We start from the raw sequence: 24,511 nt of genomic DNA on the forward strand, positions 1-24,511 counted from the left end.
ATTCCTTCTTACCCAATTGCCTCATTTAATTCTCTGGTTTTGCCTTCACTAGTCAGTGAAAAGGCAACAATTCAGAAAAACAGTTTTTTCCAGAACGAGAAGAAAACCGAAGTGTTGTCTCTTTGGATGGTGGTGAGAAGACAGGAAGAGAAGGGAGGGGGTTTGGGGGAAGGAGAAGAAACGGGGGGCGGGGAGAGGAAAGTTACCTTCTTCACCTTGGTTGAAAGAGCCCCAGAAAATATTTATCTTCCATTTACCTCAGAATAGCAGGAGGTGTAGGAGCTCTGAGAGCTTTTGCTTCAAACTGGGATTTTCCTTCCCAAGTTCGACTTTCTACAACCGAGGATGTTCTTCCTGGGGGTCTAAGGAGGGAAAGGGGCTACGTAGGCAGAGGGGGTACAAGGTGCCTCATTTTCCTCAATGTCTGGGTAACTCCCCTAGGGTCTGCCCTTCGTTTTCTGCATTTGAAAGAGAGGCACTTGGCCCTACTAGGACGGTTAGAAATTCTCTGCTCTATTTATAAAAGGCTTAATCTTCTTTGGTCCCAAGGTGGGGTCTTAATACACCCTAAGGATGGTGATTCCTTGCTGTTTGCGTAGCATATGACAGTTTACAAAATGCTTCCACACACATTCCCAAGAACCCCGAGTAAGGCCAGGCTCCACAGACATTTAGCAATCTCGTTTTAACACTCCATTCATATTAATTAATTGAAGTATAGTTGATTTACAATATTACATTAGTTTCAGGTGTACAGCACAGTCATTCAATATTTTCATAGATTATACTCCATTAAAAGTTATTACAGGGGCTTCCCTGGTGGTGCAGTGGTTGGGAGTCCGCCTGCCGATGCAGGGGATGCGGGTTCGTGCCCCGGTCTGGGAAGACCCCACGTGCCGCGGAGCGGCTGGGCCCGTGAGCCATGGCCGCTGAGCCTGCGCGTCCGGAGCCTCTGCAACGGGAGAGGCCACAACAGTGAGAGACCCGTGTACCGCAAAAAAAAAAAAAGTTATTACAAGATAACAGCTGTAATTTCCTGTGATATACAATATATCCTTGTTGTTTATCTGCCTTATCCATAGTAGTTTGTTATCCCTTATTCCCCTACTCCTAATTTGTCCTTCCCCCTTTTCTTTCCCTTTTGATAACCACTAGTTTCTTCACTATATCTGTGAGTCTGTTTCTATTTTGCACATACACTCATTTGCATTATTGTTTAGATTCCACATAGAAGTGATAACACAGAGATTTTGTCTTTCTCTGTCAGACTTATTTCACTCAGCATACTACGCTCCAACTCCATCCATGTTGCTGCAGATGGCAAAATTTCATTCTTTTTAATGGCTGTGTAGTATTCCCTTCATTTTAATTCCAGCATCTTTTGAAAGATGTCATTGATCTGAGCACTTCCCCCCCAAACTCTGGGGGGGAATTATAAACCATCACTAGCAGATACTGGTTGTACCTGGTCTCCACTGGCAAGTGATATCCAGTCCTGGCAGTCAGATAATTCAGATAATATAATACAAAATTATAATTAATCTACTTTGTTTGGCTATTTCAGATTGGTTGTCAACATCAATAAAGTTGAGCCGATAAATCTACCTGCCTACCTAGTCCGGTTCACCTGGACCTTTCAGGGGATGTTCTACGATCTTGCCAGGACTTTGTAAATCTGAGCAATCTCCTCCTCTCTCCTCCACGGCTGTTCTCATCCGCCCCCTGCCCCATTCTCTAAATACCCGAAACGTAAAGATGAACAAACATCATACAAGAGAGCTAATTCTGCAAAGGAAGTCAACTGCATCAATACAGATCTTTCCGTACTTCTAGAGAATATTAATATCCTGCTAAAATATGGTTCCATATCTCCTCTCATTTGGAGACAATATGGAAGGAGATTTCGGGGGAAGGTGGGGGGGCCTTATGGATTTTCGTCCTCAGTTACTCAGCTGGGAGATGCTTTTCACGGTGTTCTAAAAGGGAGGGGAGCCACTGCAAGGCACACCATGTGTCACAGTGCCTCACATTGACTCATGGCCAGATCTTGAGAAAAATTCACAGAAGTCAGGAAATTCCGAGAGAATGCTCTCATTTCACCCTCTGCTGACCCTGTAGTGAAAGCGTAGGTAGGGTCAGGCTGGAGGACGTTTTTAGAAAGGGAAAAATCAAAGCACTTCTGTTGCTCTTGCATGCCTGGGGCAGGGCAGGGTCCTAACAGGCCTGTCTGAAGGTGCAGCATCAGCCTTCAGCCCCAGTGCCCTGGGGGAGCCAGAGCTGGTCTGTTTCTTCTTTTTTTTAAAAAAGAAATTTATTTATTTATTTATGGCTGCATTGGGTTTTCGTTGCTGAGCGTGGGCTTTCTCTAGTTGCGGTGAGCGGGGGTTACTCTTCATTGCGATGTGCAGGTTTCTCATTGTGGTGGCTTCTCTTGTTGCGGAGCATGGGGTCTAGGCACGTGGGCTTCAGTAGTTGCGGCACGCGGGCTCAGTAGTTGCGGCTCACGGGCTCTAGAACGCAGGCTCCATAGTTGTGGCGCACAGGCTTAGTTGCTTCGCATTATGTGGGATCTTCCCGGACCAGGGCTCGAACCCATGTCCCCTGCATTGGCAGGCGGATTCTTAACCACTGCACCACCGGGGAATTCCCTGTTTCTTCATTCTCGACTTTTATTTTTGCAGGAGATTCCACCCCCCCCCCATCCTTGGCTTTGTTTCCCCTTGGGGAACAGCATCTTTCTTTCTGGGTAGAGTAAGATGCCCAAGACCTCCCCTTCTAATGGACGGGGCCAAGTTTAGAGTTGGGGCTGCTCATTTGAGCTTTGTGTGTAATTGAGCCTGGCACAAGGGGTTATCATTAGGAGGGATGGCATGGAATGAAGGAAAGGGAAAGCTCGGACCTAAATTAGAAAAGCTTTCCTAAGGAGAGACACAGTGACACGGCTGGGTGATCTAATCTCCAGGGAATTCTCAAGAAAAAGGATCAAGTATTAAAAGTGTCCGGATGGGGCAGTGAGAGAACTCACAGGGCCATTTCTTGGGGTCATTTGCTTCTATGTGCAGGGGGTGGGGTGGGGGAACTGTGGAAATAGGTGACAGACACCAGAGGCGTCAGATGTTAAGAGAGAGGCTCTGCTCCCAGGGCTGCATGGAATGCTGAGAAAAACAGGGTAATCCACTTAATAGATGTTTACCAAGCGTGTCCAGAGCTGGACATTGCCACTTAGGTCCAGAGGACAGCGAAGGGTCCCTTTCCTCTGCTCTGCCATTGACTCAGGGAACACCCTTGTTGAGAACCTCGCTGCTTATGGCTTTGGGAAATGGGACCATCGCCCCTCCCTCCTCTGCAGGTGGGACGCTCCACTGCTTCCTTACTTCCTGTGGGTCAACAGCGTGGCAAGGAGGCATCGGAACAAGCCAAGGAGGCTTCCTCCTTGAGGTGCTATACCTGCTGAGCTGGTGAGTGGACACGCATGTGGGTCCACCTGCCTTACCCCAGGGGTCCTGGAGCCTGGTCGTGTGAAGAGGGCCCAGGCGAGCCCTGTGCTGCGGGCACAGCGCTGCTCCCGCACAGCTGTCCTGGCCTCTCCGTCCGCCTGTTGACTTGCGTCAAGGAGCTGGCAGCGCGGGGCCCCAGTGATCCCCAGCGCCGCCCGCCCCCCCACCCCCCACCACCAGACCGTCTCTCCTGCCCGCATTCCTGGTGGCGTCCCAGCTCCGGGTGACCCCAGGTTCTAATATTCTTGGGTTGGTTCAGACTACCCAGCTGGCGGCGCTCGCTCCGGGCTCCTGGCCTTGTTAAAGCCAAAATGCCGTCTTTTACAGCCTGGCTCTTTCCATCAAATTCATCAAGCAGCCCGCGGGGGTTTTTTTTTGTTTGTTGTTTTTGCAAGCAAGATGGCCCCTTTGGTTAGCTCTCTTGTTGGGGTATGGGATAGGGGCGGGGAGCCTGGGCTGCAGTAGGGCCTGGTCTGGGCTGTGCGATTGTTATTTTTTTAAATGACAGTTTTAAAAAATAAAGTTCAAAGGTGAGTGCCCTTCCAGGAGGAAGGATTAAATGGGTGGATTTGGAAATCTTTCAACCCTGGAGGCATTGCTAGGGAACATAATCTATTTTGCATTTTTCTTCGTGAGCCAAAGTTGGTTATGGTGTGGGAATCACTTTTGCATTCTGTCTCTCCCTTTCTGCATGCTACAAACATATTCATGCCAAGGAATATACAGGTTGTATAAACATCTCTTCAAAAAATCACATAAAGATATTATATATAGCCACATATGTCTCCTTCCAAATGGGTGTGCTCATAAAGACACATAGAGATATCCCTCACACCCTATATGCAAAAAACGGCCAATTTAGACGTTGGCAGAGCCGTTCTGTCTGAGTAGAAAAGCTTGGCTCTGCGCTTAACAAACAATCCCATAAAACCCACGCTCGCTTTTATTGAATATTGATGCATGAAAAGCCCAGAGTGGACAACTTGAACCAGGGCAGAAGGCAGCCCTCACTGTATTGTCCATAAAGGGTGGCAGGAAAGTCTTTTTTTGCTGAAATTCAATCCATTCCTAGAAAAAAAAATTTGCTTCTAATACTGGTTGGCTGGACTTCACGCTTGTGTCTCTTTCTGGTGTAGTATCATTTGAGCTCCTTGAAGAGCCAAGAGGTTCCTTTTACATTTGGTCTTCCTGCCTCCAGCCTCACCCCCTGTGTTCAGCCTCCACAAGGCCGGCTGCCAGAGTAATCGCTTAAAAATGCAAATCAAACCTATCACTCTCCTGCCTAACATCCTTCAGTGGCTCCCCTCTGCCTGCTCAAGCTCAAATTCCTTACCTTAGCAGACCAGCCGCTCAGCTCTTTGTCCTTGTTACCTAGTGAGTCATTTCATGCAAGTCTCCCAGCCCTGGGCACCCTACACTTCAGCTCTTTCAAATTGTCTTTCAGGCCACAATTCCCAAGCCTCATATAACTCCCTCCACCTGGAATAAGCCCCAGGGTATGAGTGGGACAGTGACAGCGTGTTTTGGGCAGGATGAGGGGTACAGAAAACTGATGTGGGGGAATGAGAGTAGTCCTTTCAACTAGGGTGTCCAGAAAAGACCGCTGGAGAAGGTGACCTTGAGCAAAGGCTGAAGGCGGTAACAGACGGAGCCATGGGGATGTTCGAGGAGGGAAGCATGCCAGGCAGAGCAGCAAGTGCAAAGGCCCTGAGGTCGAAATGAGTCTGATACCTTCAAGAAATAGTTGGGGCAAAGTGAACGAGGAAGGGGTGGGGCAGCTAGGGGCCGGGCTGAGGACCTGAGGCTCTTGAACTGAAACAATCCCCACTTTTTCTCGGTGGTCAGTGGTGCTAGTGAGAAAGGGGGACCCTGAGGAGCCAGCAGCTTGGCTGCGAAATGCTTGGAGGGTTGACATCACTTTGCTTCCAAAAGTAGAATGAGTCTAAAAGTGGATCTAAAAGTGTCAGACTCCAGACTTTCCTTTCTTCTAACCTATGTCCACAGTCTCAGCAAAACTATTTTAGAACTTTTCACCCTGCTGACTGAAAGTGGAACAGTCTTTAATGATGCAGTAATGTTTAGGTCCAGATCTGGGTGAAGGGTCCTCATTCTTAGGGGAGTCTTCGGGGTGTTTACATCTGATCTATAATGTTCTCAACAGTAATTTATTTTACCAGTTTTTCTTATTCCTGTCTTACAAACCGTCCCAGAAAGTTCGTACATAGACCTACCTTCAAGTGTATGGATAAAAGTGTGAATTACCGTCACACGTCCCCCACCTGTTTTTTTTTTTATTGTGGTAAAATATATACCGTGTACATTCACCGTTTTACCCATTTTAAGTGTACAGTTCTGTGGCATTAAGTACCTTCCCATTATTGGGTAACCCTCACCATCATCCATCTCCTGGAATGTCCTCATCTTCCCCAACTGGAAGTCTGCACATTAAACACTAACTTTCCACTCACCCTCCCCTCAACCCTGGCAACCCCGATGCTCCTCTCTGCCTCTGTGACTCTGACTGCCCCAGGAACCTCACCCCAGAGAAATCATATAATATTCTGTGTATCTGCTTTTGTGACTGGCTTGCTTCACTTAGCAAAATGTGAAGCATTATCCATGTAGCAAGTATCACAATCTCCTTCCTTTTTAAGGTTGAGTGATGTTCCATTATATCAATATCACATTTTGTTTATCCAACCGTCCATGGCCACATGTGCTGCATCCACCTTTTGGCCAATGTGAATAATCCTGCCATGAGCATGGGCGGATAGACCCCTGATGTCACTTCTTTTTCTCCCCTCTTTAAAAAGTACTCTTTGGGCTTCCCTGGTGGCGCAGTGGTTGAGAGTCCGCCTGCCGATGCAGGGGACGCGGGTTCGTGCCCCGGTCCGGGAAGATCCCACATGCCGCGGAGCAGCTAGGCCTGTGAGCCATGGCCGCTGAGCCTGCGCGTCCGGAGCCTGTGCTCCGCAACGGGAGAGGCCACAACAGTGAGAGGCCCGCGTACCACCAAAAAAAAAAAAAAAAAAAAGTACTCTTTGTGCCGGAGAATCTTTTGGCTGCTCAAATCAGTCTCTGGCTGCCCTTCTGCCTTCCCAGCTGCTTTTTTACTAAGTTGATTGATGATGAACACCCCTTCTCATTAGCGCAGCCCTCAGCCACTAGGAAATTAGAGGCTCGGCTAATTCACACGGAAGTAAAAGGGTGATGACTTTTCCCATGTCATCCTTGGGAAGTCACTAATGCTTCTGGAAACAGAGACTAAGGATTTCCCCAGGGCTGGGACTTCTGATCTTCAGAGGGTGGCTCCTCAGAGGCAGGGACTCCAGTGAATGGGCAATGTTCTGGGAGAGTCCGCAGGCACATCCTGGCCAGGGCTACTGGGCATCTCTTCAGATGTCCTGGTCCATTGGCTGTAGCAGAGCCTGGATGAAGCCATAGCCATGGTTTCAGAGGCCCCTGGGCCAGCCCATTCTACTCAGTAGCTACAGACTGCACTGCTACTCTCCAACAGCTGGCCTAAACAGTACTCGCACTTGAACAAAAAAGATGCAAATTGCAAAAGAAATTTACATTAAGAAAGTTCACAGGCTTTCAGAATGGAGGAGGCCCAGATATGAGAGAGAATGGAATCACCATGAATGGCATGGGGGTCAGCCAGATACAGATCAGGTCTCGGTGGCTGTGGGCTTTGTCTAAGCTATCCAAATTCTGTGAGCCTCAGTTTCTCCGTTTGAAAATGGGAAGAAGGCCACTGTTGGGATTATATAAGAAAACGTATGAAAGTTGCTTTTGTCGAATAACCCTAGCTGTGTATTAGTGTTATCTTATAAAATGGGTGCTTTTGAAATATAAGATGCCCGGGCACCCTCCCCAGAGACCGTGATTTAATTGGCTGGGGCAACAGTAGTGTTTATAAAGTTCCCCAAGTGATTTTAATATGCAGTCAGGGTGACAAATCATCAGCCTAGAGTGTAGCAGACCCTCCACAAATGTTAGCTCTCCTTCTCAGCCCTTGTCTCATCCCTGCAAACTCCGTAAAGCACGTGCCCTCCTTCACACACGATAGCCTTTGGCCTTAGCTGCCTGGATTCATATCCTGGCTCTGTGACAGTGAGCAGGGTACTTAACATAACAGAGCCTCAGTTTCCTACACAAGAAAATGGGATTACAAACAGAATCCACACCATGGTCTTCCATGAAGATTAGAAGAGAGAATTTAGCATGTGGCTTGGGGATAGCACTCGGTCAACGTTGGCTGTTATTGGGAGCAGTCAGTGTCAAGCCAGGAATCCCATGGTCTGTACTGCAGCCGGCCCTTTTCACCCCCTCCAGAGACACCAGCCCTTCTCTCCCCTGCCAGGCTGTCCTGCTCCGGCTCTCCTGCTGAGCCACGTTCCTGGGAGATGCCTGGTAAGGGCTTGGGATCACATTGAGTCAGAGGTATTTGTAGGCGTGACTCACCAGGTCTTAAAACCAGAAGATTGCCCTGTGGGTCTCATGACGTTTCTGGAAAATAAAAGGAGTGAATATTATTGGGTTTAGTTCATCCGACACTCACCCTCCCTTTTGTGTGCCGGGGGTTCTGAAAGAAGCAGGCAGTGGCCCAGCCAAGTCTGAACCATCAAAGGCCGGGGCCTGGCTGTACTGCTGAGAGATGTTGCTTCTCCCCCAGACAGGTTTCATCCTTTTCCCACAGACTTCTGCTTCTCTGGTTCCCTGCCCAAAGCTACCCTGTTTCTCCTCCCTCCAGGCTCCTGGGGAAATGTTCCCACGGGCTGCCTCTGCTGAGGTGTGTCAGAGCTGAGCTATGCTGCATGGCTGGGTGTGGGCTGGGAAGGGGCCACCCAGACTCCAGAGCATAAGAAAGGGAAAGTTCCCCTTCTGCAGCCATAATTTCTGGAACCTTGCACTGAAGCAGCAGCCAGGAGTGCACCCATTTCTCTGATGCCTTTTCCCCCACTTCCTGCATCCCTGCTGATAGTAAATACTAATGTTTCTGGGACCCAGCTGTCTCTAGAAGCTGTCTACTTCTCTGCATCTCTAGCTACCACCCTAGCAAAAGCCACTGTCATTTTGTAATTTCTCACCTGCAACGGCAACCTCCTAACTTGTGTCCCTGGCTTTTATTCTGTCCACTTCTTGCCCAATGCAGCCAGGTGAACTTTTCAAAATACAAAACTGATCATACCACACACACACACACACACACACACACACGCACACACACACACACACGCACACACACACACACACATACAGACACACTTACGTTTAAAACTTTTTCAAAGCTTTCCATCGTTCATAGAATAATGACAAAACCCCTTAATAAATTCAGCAAAGCCATGTTTATCAGGATTTGGTTTGGCTGTGAGTGACAGAAAACCCAATTTAACAGGAGTTTGAATAGATAAGATTTTATTTTCTCATACAAAAAGGCTACAGTTGAGCCAGCTAAAATTTGTATAGCAGTTCCTCAAAATTCTCAGGGACTCAGTTCTCTGCTCTATAATCCTTAGCATGTGGGTTCTACCTCGTGGTCCAAAGGGGCTGCTTGAGCACCAGCCATTGCAACCAAAACCCAGGCACAGGAACAAAGAATTGTACATAGCACTTCTACTGACATTTTTCTGCCCAGAATTTAGTGACATGGCTGGAGCTAGTTGGAAGAGAGGCTAGAAAATGTAATCTTTATTCTAAGTGGTCATGGACCAGCTGAAAAAGAGGAAAAAAATGGATATTGAGCAATACTGGCAGTGTTTATCATACACTCCATCTCCTGACCCCTGCTCTCCTTTTTGAGCTTCATCTCACCTCACACTTCCTTCCCCTGGCTCTCTCCACTCCCAGCAAACTGGCTTTCTCTGGAAGTCCCACATATTTGCAGCACTCCCTTCTGCCTCAGGCCCTTGCTCATGCATCAACATTCTCCCCTCTTCCTACTTAACTACTCATCCTTACTCCACTCCAACAGCATTTCCTCAGGGAATCTTCCTTGATTAGGTCAAACCCTCCCTTTTCTTTTAGATGCTTATAGCATGTAGATTGTATCTCTGTTGCAATTACACATTTGTTTATGCAATTATTTGATTAATTTCTGCCTCCACAGTGAGGTCAGGATTTAGGTCTGGCTCTGTACACTGTGGAGCATTCTGCTGGGCATATTGTAGGTGCTCAATAAATATTTGTTGAATGACTTAATGAATAAATGTAGCCATTATCTTATATAAAAAAGAGGCTATGACTCAGCAAACAATTTTCCTGGGCAAATGGTGGAGGGTGGCCAGGAGGGCTGGGGAGACACAATAGAGCCAGGGGAGAGTTCTAAATGATTCATTCAAATCCAGTAAGCTTTTGGGTGTGGCAGAGGAAGCACTGACCTGGAACTCAGGAGCCCTGTTTTCTGGTCTCAGCTCAGCCACCAGTAGCTGGACCACTGCCTGAGCCAGTGAGAATTGATCAGATGCTGGATATACTTTGAAGGCAGAGGCTATAACCACTGCTGGCAGATTGGATGTGGGGAGTAAGGGAAAGAGATGGGTCAAGGGTTTGTCTTGGGTGTTTGGCTAAACAAAGGGAAGGTCACTTACTGAGAAGGGGAAGGTAGCAGGAGGGGCAGGTTTTAGGGGATGATCTGAAGGGTTTATTTGCAAACGAATTGCAGGTTCCTGTAGCCAGCTGCACACTTCACCTCTTCCACAGGCGTCCCCCAGGGAAAGCCTAGGCCCAGGCAGGTGGGTTTAAGTGGTGGTGACAGGGAATGCCAAGTGGGTGTAAAAAAGATAGAAAAGGTCAGCCGTTCAAGGTACATAGTTACCAGCCGAGCAATGATTCAGCCTGACTCAGCAATAGGATTGAACAGAAAGTACTCAGAAGACCTTGACTTACAGGCTTGGGAAGAAGGAGTCGCTTTCTGCTAAAGGTCAGTGACAAGGCAAGGCATGTTCATGCATGGTCACTGCAGAAATCTTTGAAGTTTTAGCTTAAACAGCAGTGAAGGGCTTTCCTCTTTAAGAACCCTTCACTCCTCCCTAAGCCAGTGCTCACTCGTTCAAGGCTTTGCTGGAAAACCATCAAACTAACAGTAGGATAGGCCACCTCTCTTATTCCTCTGATGGCTAGGCGAGGTCATCACATCATTACTATTACTATCTTCATGATCATATGAGACTTCTAGGTTGCTCCTCTACCCCGGTTACTCTAGTTTCTATGATTGTGAACCCTAAGCTTTATTGACAACCTTGTATATTTGGTCTACACCTTTGCTCTGCAAGGTGTGGTCCCCAGACCAGCAGCACCCACATGACCTGGGAGCCGGCTAGAAATGCCGAGTCTCTGGCCCCAGTCCTGACCTGCCAAATCACAACCTGCCCTTTAACAATGTCCCAGGGGAATGGACTGCACATGGAAAGTCAGGAAACACTGCGCTAGAACATTTTGTGTACCTGCCTCTATCTCATTTTCCTTGTTAGACTTCTATTCGATTATATATAACGGCCTCTTGTCTGCTGTGTGTGAAGCTTATTAACATCGTTCTCAAGCGAAAGCAGAGCCAACAGTTTGTAGGATTTCTCTTTGATTCTTTTCAACTCACGAGGGCTACGTGCCCAGAAGTGTCGGAGATGCGTGGTTAACAAAAGAAGAGCCTCACAGAAACCGGAGGAACTTAAGTTCTGGTGGAAGAGGGGCAGTTCTGTGAAAGCCAACAGCAGAAAGTACCCATGCAATCTCCATCAGAGGAGTTTTCGGGCGCACGGGTGGCTCTCCTCAACTGCGGTCCCCGAGGAGCCATTGCTTCTCTGCTCCCATCAGACCAAATTCACAACCATACCGACTGGACATTGGAACATCTGGGACCCGTGAGTACTGTGAGAATGAGGGAACAAACTCTCACCAGGTGATTGCTCTGAGTCTCCGCAAAACTCAACTCCTAAATGACGGAACAGCTCACCCATGAGGAGCAGCGAGAGCACACATGTTCACAAGCAATGGGGAACGTGTTCACTCCCTGGCTCTGTCATCATGTCATTCTCCCACCCACACCTCCCCAAGATAACAGGCCGAGGTAATAGAGCAAGCTCTGCCTTTGAAAGGCTTGGAACCCCTCAAGGGCAGGGCATAGAGGTGGGCACCCAAACTGCCAATGAGGAGAGCCAGGAGTAGACACTTCAGCTGGAACTGGGAGCAAGCCTTCGGAGACTGGGCTCCAGTAAAACTCAGAACCGCTTCCAGGGTGAGCACGAGCCATCTACCCAAAGGCGGGAACAGGGCTGCCGAAACAGCTGAGGTCATTGGCATTGAGGTGAATCCTTTGACCTGAGGTTGGTAAACCTTGCTGCCGTACCCAGTTGCAAAGAGCTGCTGCCCACTTTCTACGTGGGGACTCAGGGGATTAGGGGAGAACTCACAGCAGGAGGCTTATAGAGCCTTTGAGTGCGGCCCCCTCTGAACTTAGACCCGTGCTTCAGGCTGAAGACTTTTTCTTTCTTTTTTTTGCGGTACGCGGGCCTCTCACCGTTGTGGCCTCTTCCGCTGCGAAGCACAGGCTCCGGACGCGCAGGCTCAGCGGCCACGGCTCACGGGCCCAGCCGCTCCGCGGCATGTGGGATCCTCCCAGACCGGGGCACGAACCCGCGTCCCCTGCATCGGCAGGCGGACTCTCAACCACTGCGCCACCAGGGAAGCCCCAAGCTGAAGACTTTGGAAGGCTGGTTGATCAGTCCTGGTTGGGACCCAGGGGTCACTGGGATAGGAAACCAAGTCCTCAAGGGGGGAAGGGTCTGGCTCAAGGTTCCATGGCATTTTCTGGCAGAGTGGGAAACAGCGCTGAGATCTGGCTCCTGGCCCCAAACTCTTTCAACTTCCTCCTGAGAGCTTGGCTTTGCTGGGGCAGTGGAGGGAGCCCTCGGCTTAACACACTTCTGCTTCTGAGGGGGGTGGAGGGGTCCTCCTTTCACAGCCTTGACCTACTGTCCTTGGCAAGACTGCCTGCGAACAGGCTGCAACTTCCGCCCCCGCCTGGAACTCCCTCGCTGTCTTCCCAGCAGTGCCCCTCTCTAGACCTCAGGAGAGAGCCTTACCCACCAGGATGCCTTGCTGGACTCCATGGTCTCCCCTGCCTATGGAGTCCCGTGCTCCTGAGACCCACTCTTCCTTATCGGATCTAGGGGTAGGAAATAAGTTTCCACCTTCTAACTCAGTTCCTTTATACCTAGCATGGAGCCGGACATACAACTGGCGCTCAATAAATGCCCGAGTGACCCTTTCTCGTTTCTTCCTTGACAGATTCAGAGCCCAGCACCTTGGACTCCCAGTCTTCGACCACCTTGTTCCTCTCCTCCGAGGACCCAGGCCCCTCCACCACCGCGCTTCCTTCTCCCTCGTCGTCCTGCGAGCCCCAGGCGTTCTCCCCGGGGCCCTCGGTGCTGCCCCCGCTGCTGCCGCCGCTCCCCGCCGCCCCTGCGCCTCCCGCCTCGGGCTCGGGCACCCCCCGGCGCGCCGGCCTCTACTCGGTGGTCGCCTCCTCCCCGGAGGGAGCCCCGCGCCTCGTCGACTGGCTGCCCGGCTGCCCCTCGACCACCCCTCCCGGCGTCCACGGGGATGAGCGTGATCGGCCGGCTACCTGCGCCCCGCGCCCGGGCGCAGCAGGCAGGGAGGAGGGCGCGGAGGACCCGGGTGCTTCCCCGTCGCCCTGCGCCCGGCCCGCCGCCGCCGCCGCCGTCGCCGCCGCCGCGACCTTGGAAGCCAGCGTCGGGGACATCCTGGTGGAGTTGCGGACGATGAATGGCCACCTGGACGTCATAGCGAGGGCCCTCACCAAACTGGCCTCGTCCCTGGGGCCGCAGCCGCAGCCGCAGCCGGATGCCCCGGATGGCAACTGATGGAGCTGCCCCCGGACTGTGTATCCGAGCCGCGCAGTAAAGGGATCCCGAATGCACCAGGCATCCCAGCCTGTGTCACCCCTGAGCCTGGCGAACCCAGCAGAGGACGGAATTACTCTGCTCAACCTACTAATGGGAAGGAATGGACCTCCCCTCGCATTTCAATCTGAAACGATGATGCTTTTCACACTCTCTGCCATGCCAGGCTCGTTCTCAGCTCTCTCCCGCCTGCCCCACTCCTGGGAGCTCTCCTGGCCCTTCAGGTGTCCTTCTCTTGTTTTGCAGAAGGCCTTGAGCTCCTGGCAGGACAAGTGCCCGAAGATTGCGGTGGGACCCTGGGCAAGATGCTCAGAGAACCATCCTTTCCCGACCCACATTGGTGACTTCTGAGTCCTGTGGAGGGAAGGCAAGTGCAAAGCATGTTACAAAATCAGTCGTTCAAGGGCAGCTCCGGTGTCCCTTTCTTGAGTTGTTGATGTGGTATCTGATCTCTGGTGACTTTTACACATTTCTTTAAAAAATAGTTTTGGGAAAAGAAGTTTATTTTTTCACATTATAACCACATTTCAAGAGGTTTGGAAAATAGAGAAGTGAGAAAAACCTGATGTATTTGGAGAAGGGGGGTATTTAAGTCTTTCTTAAGAATAAGAAAGTAGTTTGTGTAATAAACAAGATTTTTATAAGTACTTTCTGGGTGTTGGCCTTTCGGTGCCACATTTCTTCCTTCCCCTGCTCTCTCTCTTCTCAGTTACCTATCCCAGCCTTACTTTACTCCTTGAGTCTTATTTCAACTTTTCTCGTGCTTGTGAAGGATAAGCTTTTAAAGGTTGGCATGGTTCTTTTCGAAAGCTCCCAGAGCTCCCTAAATTTGGTAAATCCACCCTTTTTCTCCGGATTGGAGCAGAAACCGATTCACTGGCCAACGAGGTGGAAGCCGGCACCCCTGGCCTTTCCTCCTAGATGCCGGTAACACCATCCTTCCCAGTTGTGACAAACAAACACGTCTCCAGACTTTGCCAGTGTCCCCTGGTGGAGACCTAGATGGAATTTCAGAAATCTGGAGGAACCTATGCCCTCCAGGATCTGACTTCCCATAAGGAAGAGGGCCCTTCTCTCGCCTTCCTGATTGAATTAGAATTTTAATCAAGTGTGCTCATTTGCCAGAAGCAAACCTACTGCTCTTTTTCCAGAAACAAACCAAGCGTTGGAAACCACATTGCACAGAGTAAAACCCCACCCCGAGCATTTGCAGGGCGCACAGCTGGTGAGCTGCCTGGTTTCTGCGGTTTCTGCCACCCCCCAGAGCTCCTCAGACTTTGGTACGGAGAGCTTATGATGCAGGGTCTGCTTCGGCGGCTCCGGGGTGGGCCTGGGACTCTGCATTTCAAACCAGCGCCAGGGGATGCTGATGCCACTTGCCCAAGACACATTTTGTGCAGTAGCGAGTAGGGGTCGTCTGCTGTGGAATTCCTGCTGGTTGCATTGCCACCATTCCCCAGAAACTGCTGTTTGTCTTTGCCCCTGCAGAGGCCTGGATTCCTCAACCTTTAAACTTTCAAAGCAGCTGTTTGGGGGACTTTCCTTTTTAAAGCCAGAGTGTATTAAGTCTAACCACCCACTTCTACAAAAGCTACAGTGGAGTTCAAAGCAATTCCAGCAAGCATTTATTGGATATCTACAATGCTGATGCCCTGGGGGACACAAAGATGAATAGAATAAAGGCCCTGCCCTCCAGGGGTTTCCCAGCAGTGTCCCACAAGGAGAGGGATTATTAATCCCAGCGTGTAAACAATTTGAAGCAGCAGGGAGTGGTGAGAATGGCAGTCACAGGAGGCCAGGCTTCTTGAGGTTTGACTTTGGCAGAGTTATTTAATCCCTCTGAGCCTCAGTCTCCTGATCTGTGTCAAATGGGGATGATGGCATCTGCCTATCAGAATCAGACATGGACGCGATGGCGGCTTTGCACTCCCGAAAGTGCAGTCCAAATGCCTTTTTATGGTCAGCGGGCATTTTTACTTCCTCTCTCCTGGGTCCTAAGTCAGGAGGCGCCAGGTGGAGTGAAAATCAGACACTCAGGTCTGAGTTGCCTTCCGGCTTTGAGGGACTAACCCCTTCACTTTTTCAGGAAGAGAATCTATGGCCCAAAGGGACCAGGCTTTGTTCTGATCTTTAGTGGAAGAAACAGCTTAACTGGAATGCCAGTGCCACACCTGAGGGCATCAGCTTCTGGTTTTTACTCATTTGAACAGTCTTTTGTTTTAATTTTAACTGACTTCTTTTGTGTGAGATTAAAAACAGCGACAAAAAACTGAATCTTTCAGGAACAAAGAGGGGCTGGCATATAAATCCTAAATTTAGATATAGGGACTGAATCATTTGATCAGAATCCCCATATATATTTATATATTTATACTTCTGTGTATGAGATTGAGATCGAGGATATCAGAGGAAGGAACCGACATAACACTGATTCCATCTGGGCAGACCAGAGAAAAGTCTGAGCTCCCGTCCTGGGTGAGTGGGGCCTCAGAGACTGGGCCTGCTTTAGGGTTTTTGAAGCTGGGGCTGAAGGAGGTTAGAAGGTCAGGATGGCCTTCATCTTGCAGAAGGTACAGCCAGGGGAAATTTGACATTTTCTGGGGTGGGATGGAATTGAGTTCAAACAAAATATCAGTTTGAAGGTGCTAGACAGAAAAAAGGAAATCTAGTTTTGTAGATTCTTTTTTTTTTTTTTTTTTTGCCGCTCGGCTTGCAGGACCTTAATTCCCCAACCAGGGATTGAAACCAGGCCCTTGGCAGTGAAAGGGTGGAGTCCTAACCACTGGACCACTAGGGAATTCCCTAGTCTTGTAGATTCTAGATTGAAACTTCCCTCCGGTACCTGTCCTGATACCTGTGTTTCCCAAGGCGTAGGGTGTCGTTCGGGTGGGCATGTCATGAGACAAACACATGATGGTTCAAGGTGGCAAGCTGAAGGCAAGCATAAGACCTATGGCGGAGGATAGCAGGCTTCAGCCAAGGAAGGATTTACCAGCAGTTGCCGGACTCAACTGTGTGAGGTAGTGAGGGCCCTGTTTTAGGAGGGCACCAAGCAGAGACTGGATGGGAGCAGCTGGTGCTTCAGCAGAAGGGATTGTCCACTTGGTGGGGCAGTGATTTAAGGACTCTTTCACTCTAACTTTGAAGTAATTCTTAGCTCTTCCCTGTCTCTCATGCCTATATCCAATCCAAAAGCACATCACATTGGTTCTACCTTCTAGAGAGTTCCATGATCCAGCTACTTCTTACCACCTCCATTGTTACTACCTGGTCCAAACCACTCTATCCTTTCTCACCTGAGTTATTGCAGTTGGTTCCTAAACGGGCTCCCTGCTCCCTCTCCATTCTCACAGAGCAGCCAGGGTGGTCTTTTAAAAATATTTCTGACTAGGTTATTCTTCTGCACAAGACTCTCAGTGGCTTTCATCTCACTCAGAGTAAGAGCCAAAGTTTTACGTAATCTGGTCTCCTGTTACCTGCCTGACCTCATCTCTTATGACTCTCCTGCACTCTGATCACCCACGCCTCCTTGCTGCTTCTCCCATGTACCAGGCACATTCCTACCTCAGGGCCTTTGCACTGCCTATTTCTTCAGCCTGGACCACTCTTTCCCAGATATATCACATGGCTTGCTCCCTCACCTCCTTTAGGTCTTGGCTCAAGCATCACTATCCTTTTAAAAGTTGTAATTTGCTCCCTAACCATCAGCCTCCTCTCCCTAGATGCATTTCTTTTTCTCCTTTCTTGCTTTTTTGCCTCGCACCAATATCCACCTTACCCAGTATATGTCTTACTTTATTTTTTTTCTTAGAATGTCAGCTTCCCGTGAGGGAAGAAATTTTTGTCTGTTTTGTTCACTGCTGTCTTCCCAGCACACCGCCTTTTAAAAAACAAAGTGTTTTGTAAAAGGGACCTGTCAATTGTTGTAACAATTCAGACAACACAGAGGAGAACAAAGAAGAATATAAAACTCACCCCAAATTCCACCCCCAAGAGATAACCGCTGTCAGTATTCTGGCAACTACTATATGAAACATCTGTGTTTCAATAGAAACACATACATGTGTGTCCAATTCTACAGATGGACAGCATGTCTGCTGCTCTGTAGCCTGTTTTGTTTGTTAACTTGATAATAGATGATGAAAATCTTTCTATTTAAAAAAATAGACGTTATATACGAAGGAAGATTTATTTAGCCCATTTTCTATTTGTGCTTCCAGATTTTTCACAATCGTAAGCAATCTTGTAATGACCGTGTCTGGGGATACACGTTTTGTCTCTTCTGTGACTATGTAGTTCATGTAAATTCCTGGAGGTGTAATTGTGGAGTCAAAGGCATACGTTCCTATTTCTTTTTCTTTTTTTAGATGTTATTTTTTTTTTTTTACATCTTTATTGGAGTATAATTGCTTTACAATGGTGTGTTAGTTTCTGCTTTATAACAAAGTGAATCAGGTATACATATACATATGTTCCCATATCTCTTCCCTCTTACGTCTCCCTCCCTCCCACCCTCCCTATCCCACCCCTCCAGGCGGTCACAAAGCACCGAGCTCATCTCCCTGTGCTATGCGGCTGCTTCCCACTAGCTATCTACCTTACGTTTGGTAGTGTATATATGTCCATGCCTCTCTCCCGCTTTGTCACAGCTTACCCTCCCCCTCCCCATATCCTCAAGTCCATTCTCTAGGAGGTCTGTGTCTTTATTCCCATCTTACCCCTAGGTTCTTCATGACTTTTTTTTCTTAAATTCCATATGTATGTGTTCGCATACGGTATTCGTCTTTCTCTTTCTGACTTACTTCTTGCTTTAGGCTGTGCTGTGGCTTCATCAAGTTTCCAAAAGGGGAAGTGAGTGGATGGCAGGAGGAACATGGGGACCTTGGGGTGGTTCCATCCAGGAAACTGGCAAAAGGGGGAAATAGAAACAAGTCTGCCTTCTAAAGGTTGAACTTTAAAGTCGGCGCGTGTGGGGCCAGACAGAGGTGTGCCACCACCCTGAGGATGTGAATCTTGGATGGTCACTCAAACAATGAGTTAGTCTGGGTCTGGTCAGGAAACAGAGGCCATCTGGGTTCTGCACACAGAGGGGACTCATTCAGGAACCGGGAGCAAGGGTGTTGGAAGGCTGGAGGAGTGTAGAGGGGAAGGTGGGTACCCCAAGAGGAGTGACTGCAGGAAAGCGCTACCGGCCCTGGGCTGGAGATGCCAAGGGGACTCAGGACCAGTGTGATGCCAAGGCCCCGGCAGTAGAGCTGAGCTGCTTCAGCAGGAACCCAGGAGCGACCCTGCCAGGCTGCAGCCCCTGCCACCGTCATCCTCGGCTGTCACTAGTGCTGTTGCTACTGCCTGACACCCGCCACCGGGGGCCACTGGGGAGGAAGGGAGAGAGTTGCTTCTCCCCGCCTCCCGCCTTCCCTGTCAGCGCCTCCTCTTCCCAGAACCTAGCTGGGGGTCCATTGGAGGGAGTCTGGGAGATGCAGTTTGTGGGGCTTTAGCCCTTATGACACAGGACAGAGCAAAGAAGAGCAGGAATGCAGCTGACAACAAATAAGCAAGTGACAGTCCCAGCAGGAACTCGTGTCAAAGTAATGGTGTATCTGAAGACAGCAGCTCTCCATCCCAGAGCGGAATGGATCGGTCACGGGACCACCTGAGAGCAGGCACCAGGGAGACCACGTGGGCAGTGCCTGTGCCAGCAGATGAGTGCTTGCTTGACCCTATGGACCCAGCCAAGGCCTCACAGAAGGCACCCTGGCTCTCTTATCTGATGCCACTCAACAGTCCAGAGTGTGGCAATGAGATACGGTCCCCAGGAGATGGCCTCGCTGCCAGGTGCAGACGGGCTGGGTTTCTGAGCCTTCCTGGTGGGCTGTTAGGCTCTGGACAATCGTAGGTTAACTGGTGTGTGCTGCCGCTCTGGGAGCAGGAAGCCAACCCTGGACTTGCCCTTGGCCATCTTCCTTTATCTAAAGGACGTCCGCACTCACACTGATCGGGCTCCTTTCAGGTGTTGGGCCCTGTGCTGTGTGCTATGTACAGGACTGGGTTTACTTCTCACAGCATCCCTGTAAGCAAAGTTGGGAGCTAGCGCCTATAAGGCCCATTTCATTGATCAAGAAACTGAGGCAAAAGGGGGTCATGTGACTTGCTCATGGTCGCATAGCTGGTAACCGACAGAGCCTGGATCTGTCTGTCTCCAAGGCCCTGGCTGTGTCATCACCTGGGGCTGCCTCTTAAACTGGACTTTCTCTTTTCAGAAGTAGGTCAAGGACCCAGGACTGTTGAACTGTCTCTGGCTGTTGATTCTTCCCCAGGGTGACAGCAGAATTGCTCTCTGGAAGTAACAGGTCCCTGAAGAATCAGAAAATGTCAGCAAACTGGAACAATAAACAAGGGACCGCCCCCCCCCCCCCCCCCCCCCCCGGGCCACAGAGGCAGAGGAGATACTGGAGGATGAGACAAGGCACAGGAAAGAGTGGATGAGGACAGGCCAGGAGGGTTGTGCCCCCTCTGGTGGCTCTGAAATACTGATAACCTTTGGGTCCTTTAAGGTCCATGTCATTAGCCACATTACGCATACAAGGGGACTTGGCCGTAACTGTATTTTTTTCCCTTCATTCCTTACCCCCTTGGGCCACCTGGCTTCCAACAACCAACGCTGTGTAGAGAGCCAGAAAAATGCAAGGATTCCTGCAGGTCACTGTGGCACCTGCACCAGAATCCCAGGTCCCAGGGGGCATTTGCTAAGCCTCCTGTAAAGCAAGGGCCCCAGCAGGCAGCAAGCAGGCTGACTCTAACCTTGGCTTTCGTGGATGAGGCTGGCTGGGGGGTACCGGCAGCTCAAACCATTTCCATAAAACGACCGTGCAAAGCCTCTGATGAGGGCCCACCAGGGGCATCACCCAAGGCTCTCTGCTCCAGCTGCTTCTTCCAAAATGCGCCAAGGGTTGTGTCTCTTGCCCTCATGCTCTCCGGAGGGCACTGACTCTGGCCCAGCCATCTCTTCTGGAGCAGGCATTTCCCCCCCGTTTTCTCCATCCCCACGGGGCCTGGCAGCATTGAGGCACGGAGCTGGCGCTCAGAAATGTTGACGGAGGGAGCAGTCCCCGGGCATCCAGTCTGGCAGTGGTGGGTGCCACCTCCTGCATCCCGAGGGCTGCCTGGGCCGCCTGGATGGAGATGAAGACCTGTTGGCCGGCCAGTCTGATGCTGGCCCGGGAGGGAAGGTCATGACGACCTGCCTCCGTTGCAGCTTCCAGGCCTCGCCTTTGCTTGTTTTCTGGGAGCCTCGGTGTCTGCCCACAATGGCATGGCTCATTCAGCAGCCTGGATTCTTGGCGTGGTGTGCGGGCCGCATGGCTCTTTTCCGTGGTGAGCATGGCAGGGAAGGCTGGCACTCCCGGACAGAGCATTCCTTCAGGGTCTCCCCAGGCAGGGCTCGTGCCAGGGGGCTCTGCTCCCAAAGCGGGGTGTTCCGATGGGGGATGGTCTCCTTAAGTCACCTCAAAGTTAGCTGGGCTTTGTGCTGGAGTGAACGGATCTAACAGATTTTATCCATTCCTTTCTCTTGCATCCCACTCGGTTCCCAGAAGCATTTGAGATGGTCAAATGGAATGTCGCACTTGGGAGGGAGCTCAGACGGCATCTGGCCTGTCACTGTGCAGATGGTACAGGAAACGTCACAAAGGTCGAGTGACTTGCTCAGGGGTGGCAGGCAGAACAGATGTCTCCTGAGTCCTATATTCTTTCAACTGCCACTCTTCCAGGCTCCCCAGAGTGGATCTTTCCATTTGTTGGATGAGCTGTCAGTCCACCTCCTCCAGCACAGAGTGGGCGCACCTACACTCAGCACACACGTGTACACACACGGAGGATGCATTAGCATTTTTTTTTTTTTTTTGCGGTACGCGGGCCTCTCACTGCTGTGGCCTCTCCCGTTGCGGAGCACAGGCTCCGGACGGGCAGGCTCAGCGGCCATGGCTCACGGGCTCAGCCGCTCCACAGCGTGTGGGATCTTCCCGGACCAGGGCACGAACCTGCGTCCCCTGCCTCGGCAGGCGGACTCTCAACCACTGCGCCACCAGGGAAGCCCCGCGTTAGCATTTTTAAATGAAAACAACATTTTTTAGTTTTCTAAACCGGGGGTCAGGCAACCCTGGCCCATAACCTGTTCTTGTTTAGCTTGGGAACTGAGAATGATTTTTACATTTTCAAATCCTGCAAAAAGAAGAATATGTGACAGAGACCGTATGTGACTGACAAAGCCAAGAATATTTACTATCTGACTGTTTGCAGAAAAAAAAGTTTGCTGATTCCTGGTCTGGGCAATCCATTTAACTGCTCATCCAGGGATGGTAAACCATCTTCCCAGGATACTAAAAACTCCCTTTATAGGTCGATCTGGTCATCTTTATAGGGCTTGGACTCTGAAATTTAGAATTTGCAGCTTCTCTCTTCATCCCTCAGAGGCTGGTGCCTTCTCTGAGTGGTGTCTTGCTGTTGCTAGATTTTTCTCTTCTAAGGGCAAACCATGCAATGACCTCCTTGTCTGGAGACTTCCAATGGTGAATTAGGGGGTCAAGGCTGGCAATGGACTTTGACTACTGGTACCCACTGTGGGGTTGCTGCCGGAGGCATCCTCAGAATGACCAGGCTGGGAATGACCCACGGGTGGTGGCTGAGAACAGAAAACTGCCCAGAGGGTGACAAGGAAAATGTCTTTCCCATCAAAGAGAAACACAGAAATGCATGCTCTCTGAATAGCTGTATTTCCTCTTCACCACGGCAGGCAGGCTTCTCCACGAGTTCCTGTCTCTCCAGGCCACTCATTTCTTTATAGTTACTGAAGCAGAATAACCACAAGTCGAACCGGAAGCACACGATAACCCGTTGAACTCTGCATGGCCTTGGCCGGGCGCACATTCAAATTCTGCCCTGGCCTGCGCAGCTGCGAGGTCTCCAGCCAGCACCCAGCGGTGTCTGCAGCTCCAGGCTTGGGCTAGTAACTTCCACAATCAGAGAGAGACCTGGGGGGCGGGGTTGGCGCGGGGGAGGAGAGTGACAGGCAAACGGAACCAGGAACGTTCCCAACTGTCGGAGCCGTTCACGGTCATTACAGATTTACGGGCAGGCAGTTTGGAGTTCAAATATGAGATGACACCAGAAGCCTTTAATGTACAGGGGAGCTTTAAGCATGATCTGGGAGCAGAAAATGGTCTGTGAACACCCCTCTCTGAGATCTTAGAAGTTCTGTTCTATTGACTCCAGGCTGGGCTGCAGCCCCGGTGCACTTCATGGGCTCATAAATATAACATTATTGGACCGAAAAACCAATCCTTCTCCAACAGATTAGGCCCAGATTGGTCAACCCATAAATCAATACTGAATAAGAGCTATAAAGTTGTGAATCAATGTGTCCCAGATCTCCAAACTGGAATGAAAAAGTTGGAATAAAATAGCTGGAGTTCTTCCAAGAGCCTTCTTTTCATCCCCTCCTCCCACAAGCTCCATATCCTAGTACGTTAATTTTAAAAGGGTTTTTTTTTTTTTTTTTTTTTTTTTTTTGGCTCCTTGGCCTGGCTGTCGGCAGCATTTCAGGGCAGGAAATTCGGTCTAGAAGGGAGGCTGGGGAAACAGAGGCCGTCCTGTTGTGTTTCTGGTCAAGACTGATCTGCAGCTCCGTGGTGTCTCCCTGGCCAGGGTCTCCACCTGTGGCTGAGAGGTGACGGCGTTTATCATCTGTGGCATGGAGGCAGAAAGGGAACAAGATGCCCCATGTGTCACTGGCATATAGTGGGTGATCAGGTCATGTTTGGTCAATGACTGGATGTTTAGATCTAATTCATTCAAGGGCTCTGAGCCCTGACATTGAATTACTAAATATAATATTCTGCTCTCCTCTTAGAACTGTACATCTGGTTCAGGAACGCCATCTGGCTATCCCTGTAGGATGTGGTCACCCTTTTGGATCTGGGAGCTGAGGCTGTCTGCTGTGAATGCTGCCCACACATATGCAGAGAGAATTCCGTCTCGGTTCCTCTGGAGTTGTAAAGCAAAGTTTGTTTTCCGAACTGCCCCCTCTCTTTGATGTCCCCACCTGGGGGACACACCACACAGCCCCTTCTGCCCTCCTAAGGTCTTACTGTAAGGGGTGTGCTCTCCTGGGCTGGGGCCTCTTACTCTTCTCCAGTCATGCCAATGACCAGCTTACCTACCATCTTCTCCCCTCTGGGGAGGACACGTGCGTGGTACCGTACACATCCCTTGAAGTGATGGCCTCCAGGTTTTCCCCAGACACAGACTCCAAGGGCTGGAAGGGACCTCAGTCCCGCCTTGCTTCATCTGCTTGTTTGGGGAAACTGAGACCCAGAGAGGGGTACTCACTTAGTCCGCTTCATCCTAGTGCAAGCCTTATGCTGACCAAGTTTTTGTCCTCCTCCCTGGGGGTAAAGAAGGTCCTCGTCGTGTTCTCCTGAAAGCACCGTGTCTGTACAATTGGCCGTTTTCTTTGGCCAGTTTCATTTCTCCCATGTTTTCCTCTCTCCTTGCTGAGACTTACAAGGTCATGAGCAGACAAGCCCAAGGCTTCAGAGGAGAAGTTCTCTCCTCCAGTGTGTGCCCCTAGGAGCAATGGAGTCAAACGACAGCGCTCTTTGACGAATGAGCTCCATTTTGGTGTTTTACCACCAGGGGCCACAGAAACCTTGCAGGCTGTGTCCGGGGAAATGGATTTCGTAGGGTTAGCTAAATCTGTACCACCCACTGCACAATGCCGCTCTGTGCAGAAAGGCAGCTCTGAAACAGGTTTAGTTTTCCATCAGTTCCAAGTTTAGGTGAAGAGCCAAGTTCAGGTGAAGGGTCATTTCTGCAGCTAAAGGATTTGTATTTCCCCTTCTCACCCTGATGCCGCTTTTGTCGTCCTGGCTCTTCCACCCCTCATAAATTCTGACATTCTCTCTCTACTTCCTGGGAAAACATTTAACTCCCCAAATGAGCTCTAGGAAATAAAGTGACTGTGCTGCTTGGATGTACTCTTCTATGAGCAGACCTGTGGAAGAGGGTGAATGTGATGAACACTACCGCCTAGAG

The 24,511-nt window shown here is 50.1% G+C and overlaps 1 protein-coding gene across 1 annotated transcript in view; it reads left to right on the forward strand.

Moving 5' to 3' along the window:
* The window catches only part of LOC116762167 (POU domain, class 6, transcription factor 2-like), a 76,936-nt gene extending 62,937 nt beyond the window's left edge, over positions 1 to 13,999 (forward strand). Inside the window, exons 3-4 of the mRNA XM_032648918.1 lie at positions 10,363 to 10,422; positions 12,786 to 13,999. Coding sequence (XP_032504809.1) covers positions 10,363 to 10,422; positions 12,786 to 13,381 — 656 coding nt within the window. The 3' untranslated portion in view covers positions 13,382 to 13,999. The remainder of the gene's footprint in view (positions 1 to 10,362; positions 10,423 to 12,785) is intronic.
* The last annotated feature ends 10,512 nt before the right edge of the window (positions 14,000 to 24,511 follow it).

Source organism: Phocoena sinus, chromosome 11 (assembly GCF_008692025.1).
Source record: "Phocoena sinus isolate mPhoSin1 chromosome 11, mPhoSin1.pri, whole genome shotgun sequence".
Classification (NCBI taxonomy): domain Eukaryota; kingdom Metazoa; phylum Chordata; class Mammalia; order Artiodactyla; family Phocoenidae; genus Phocoena; species Phocoena sinus.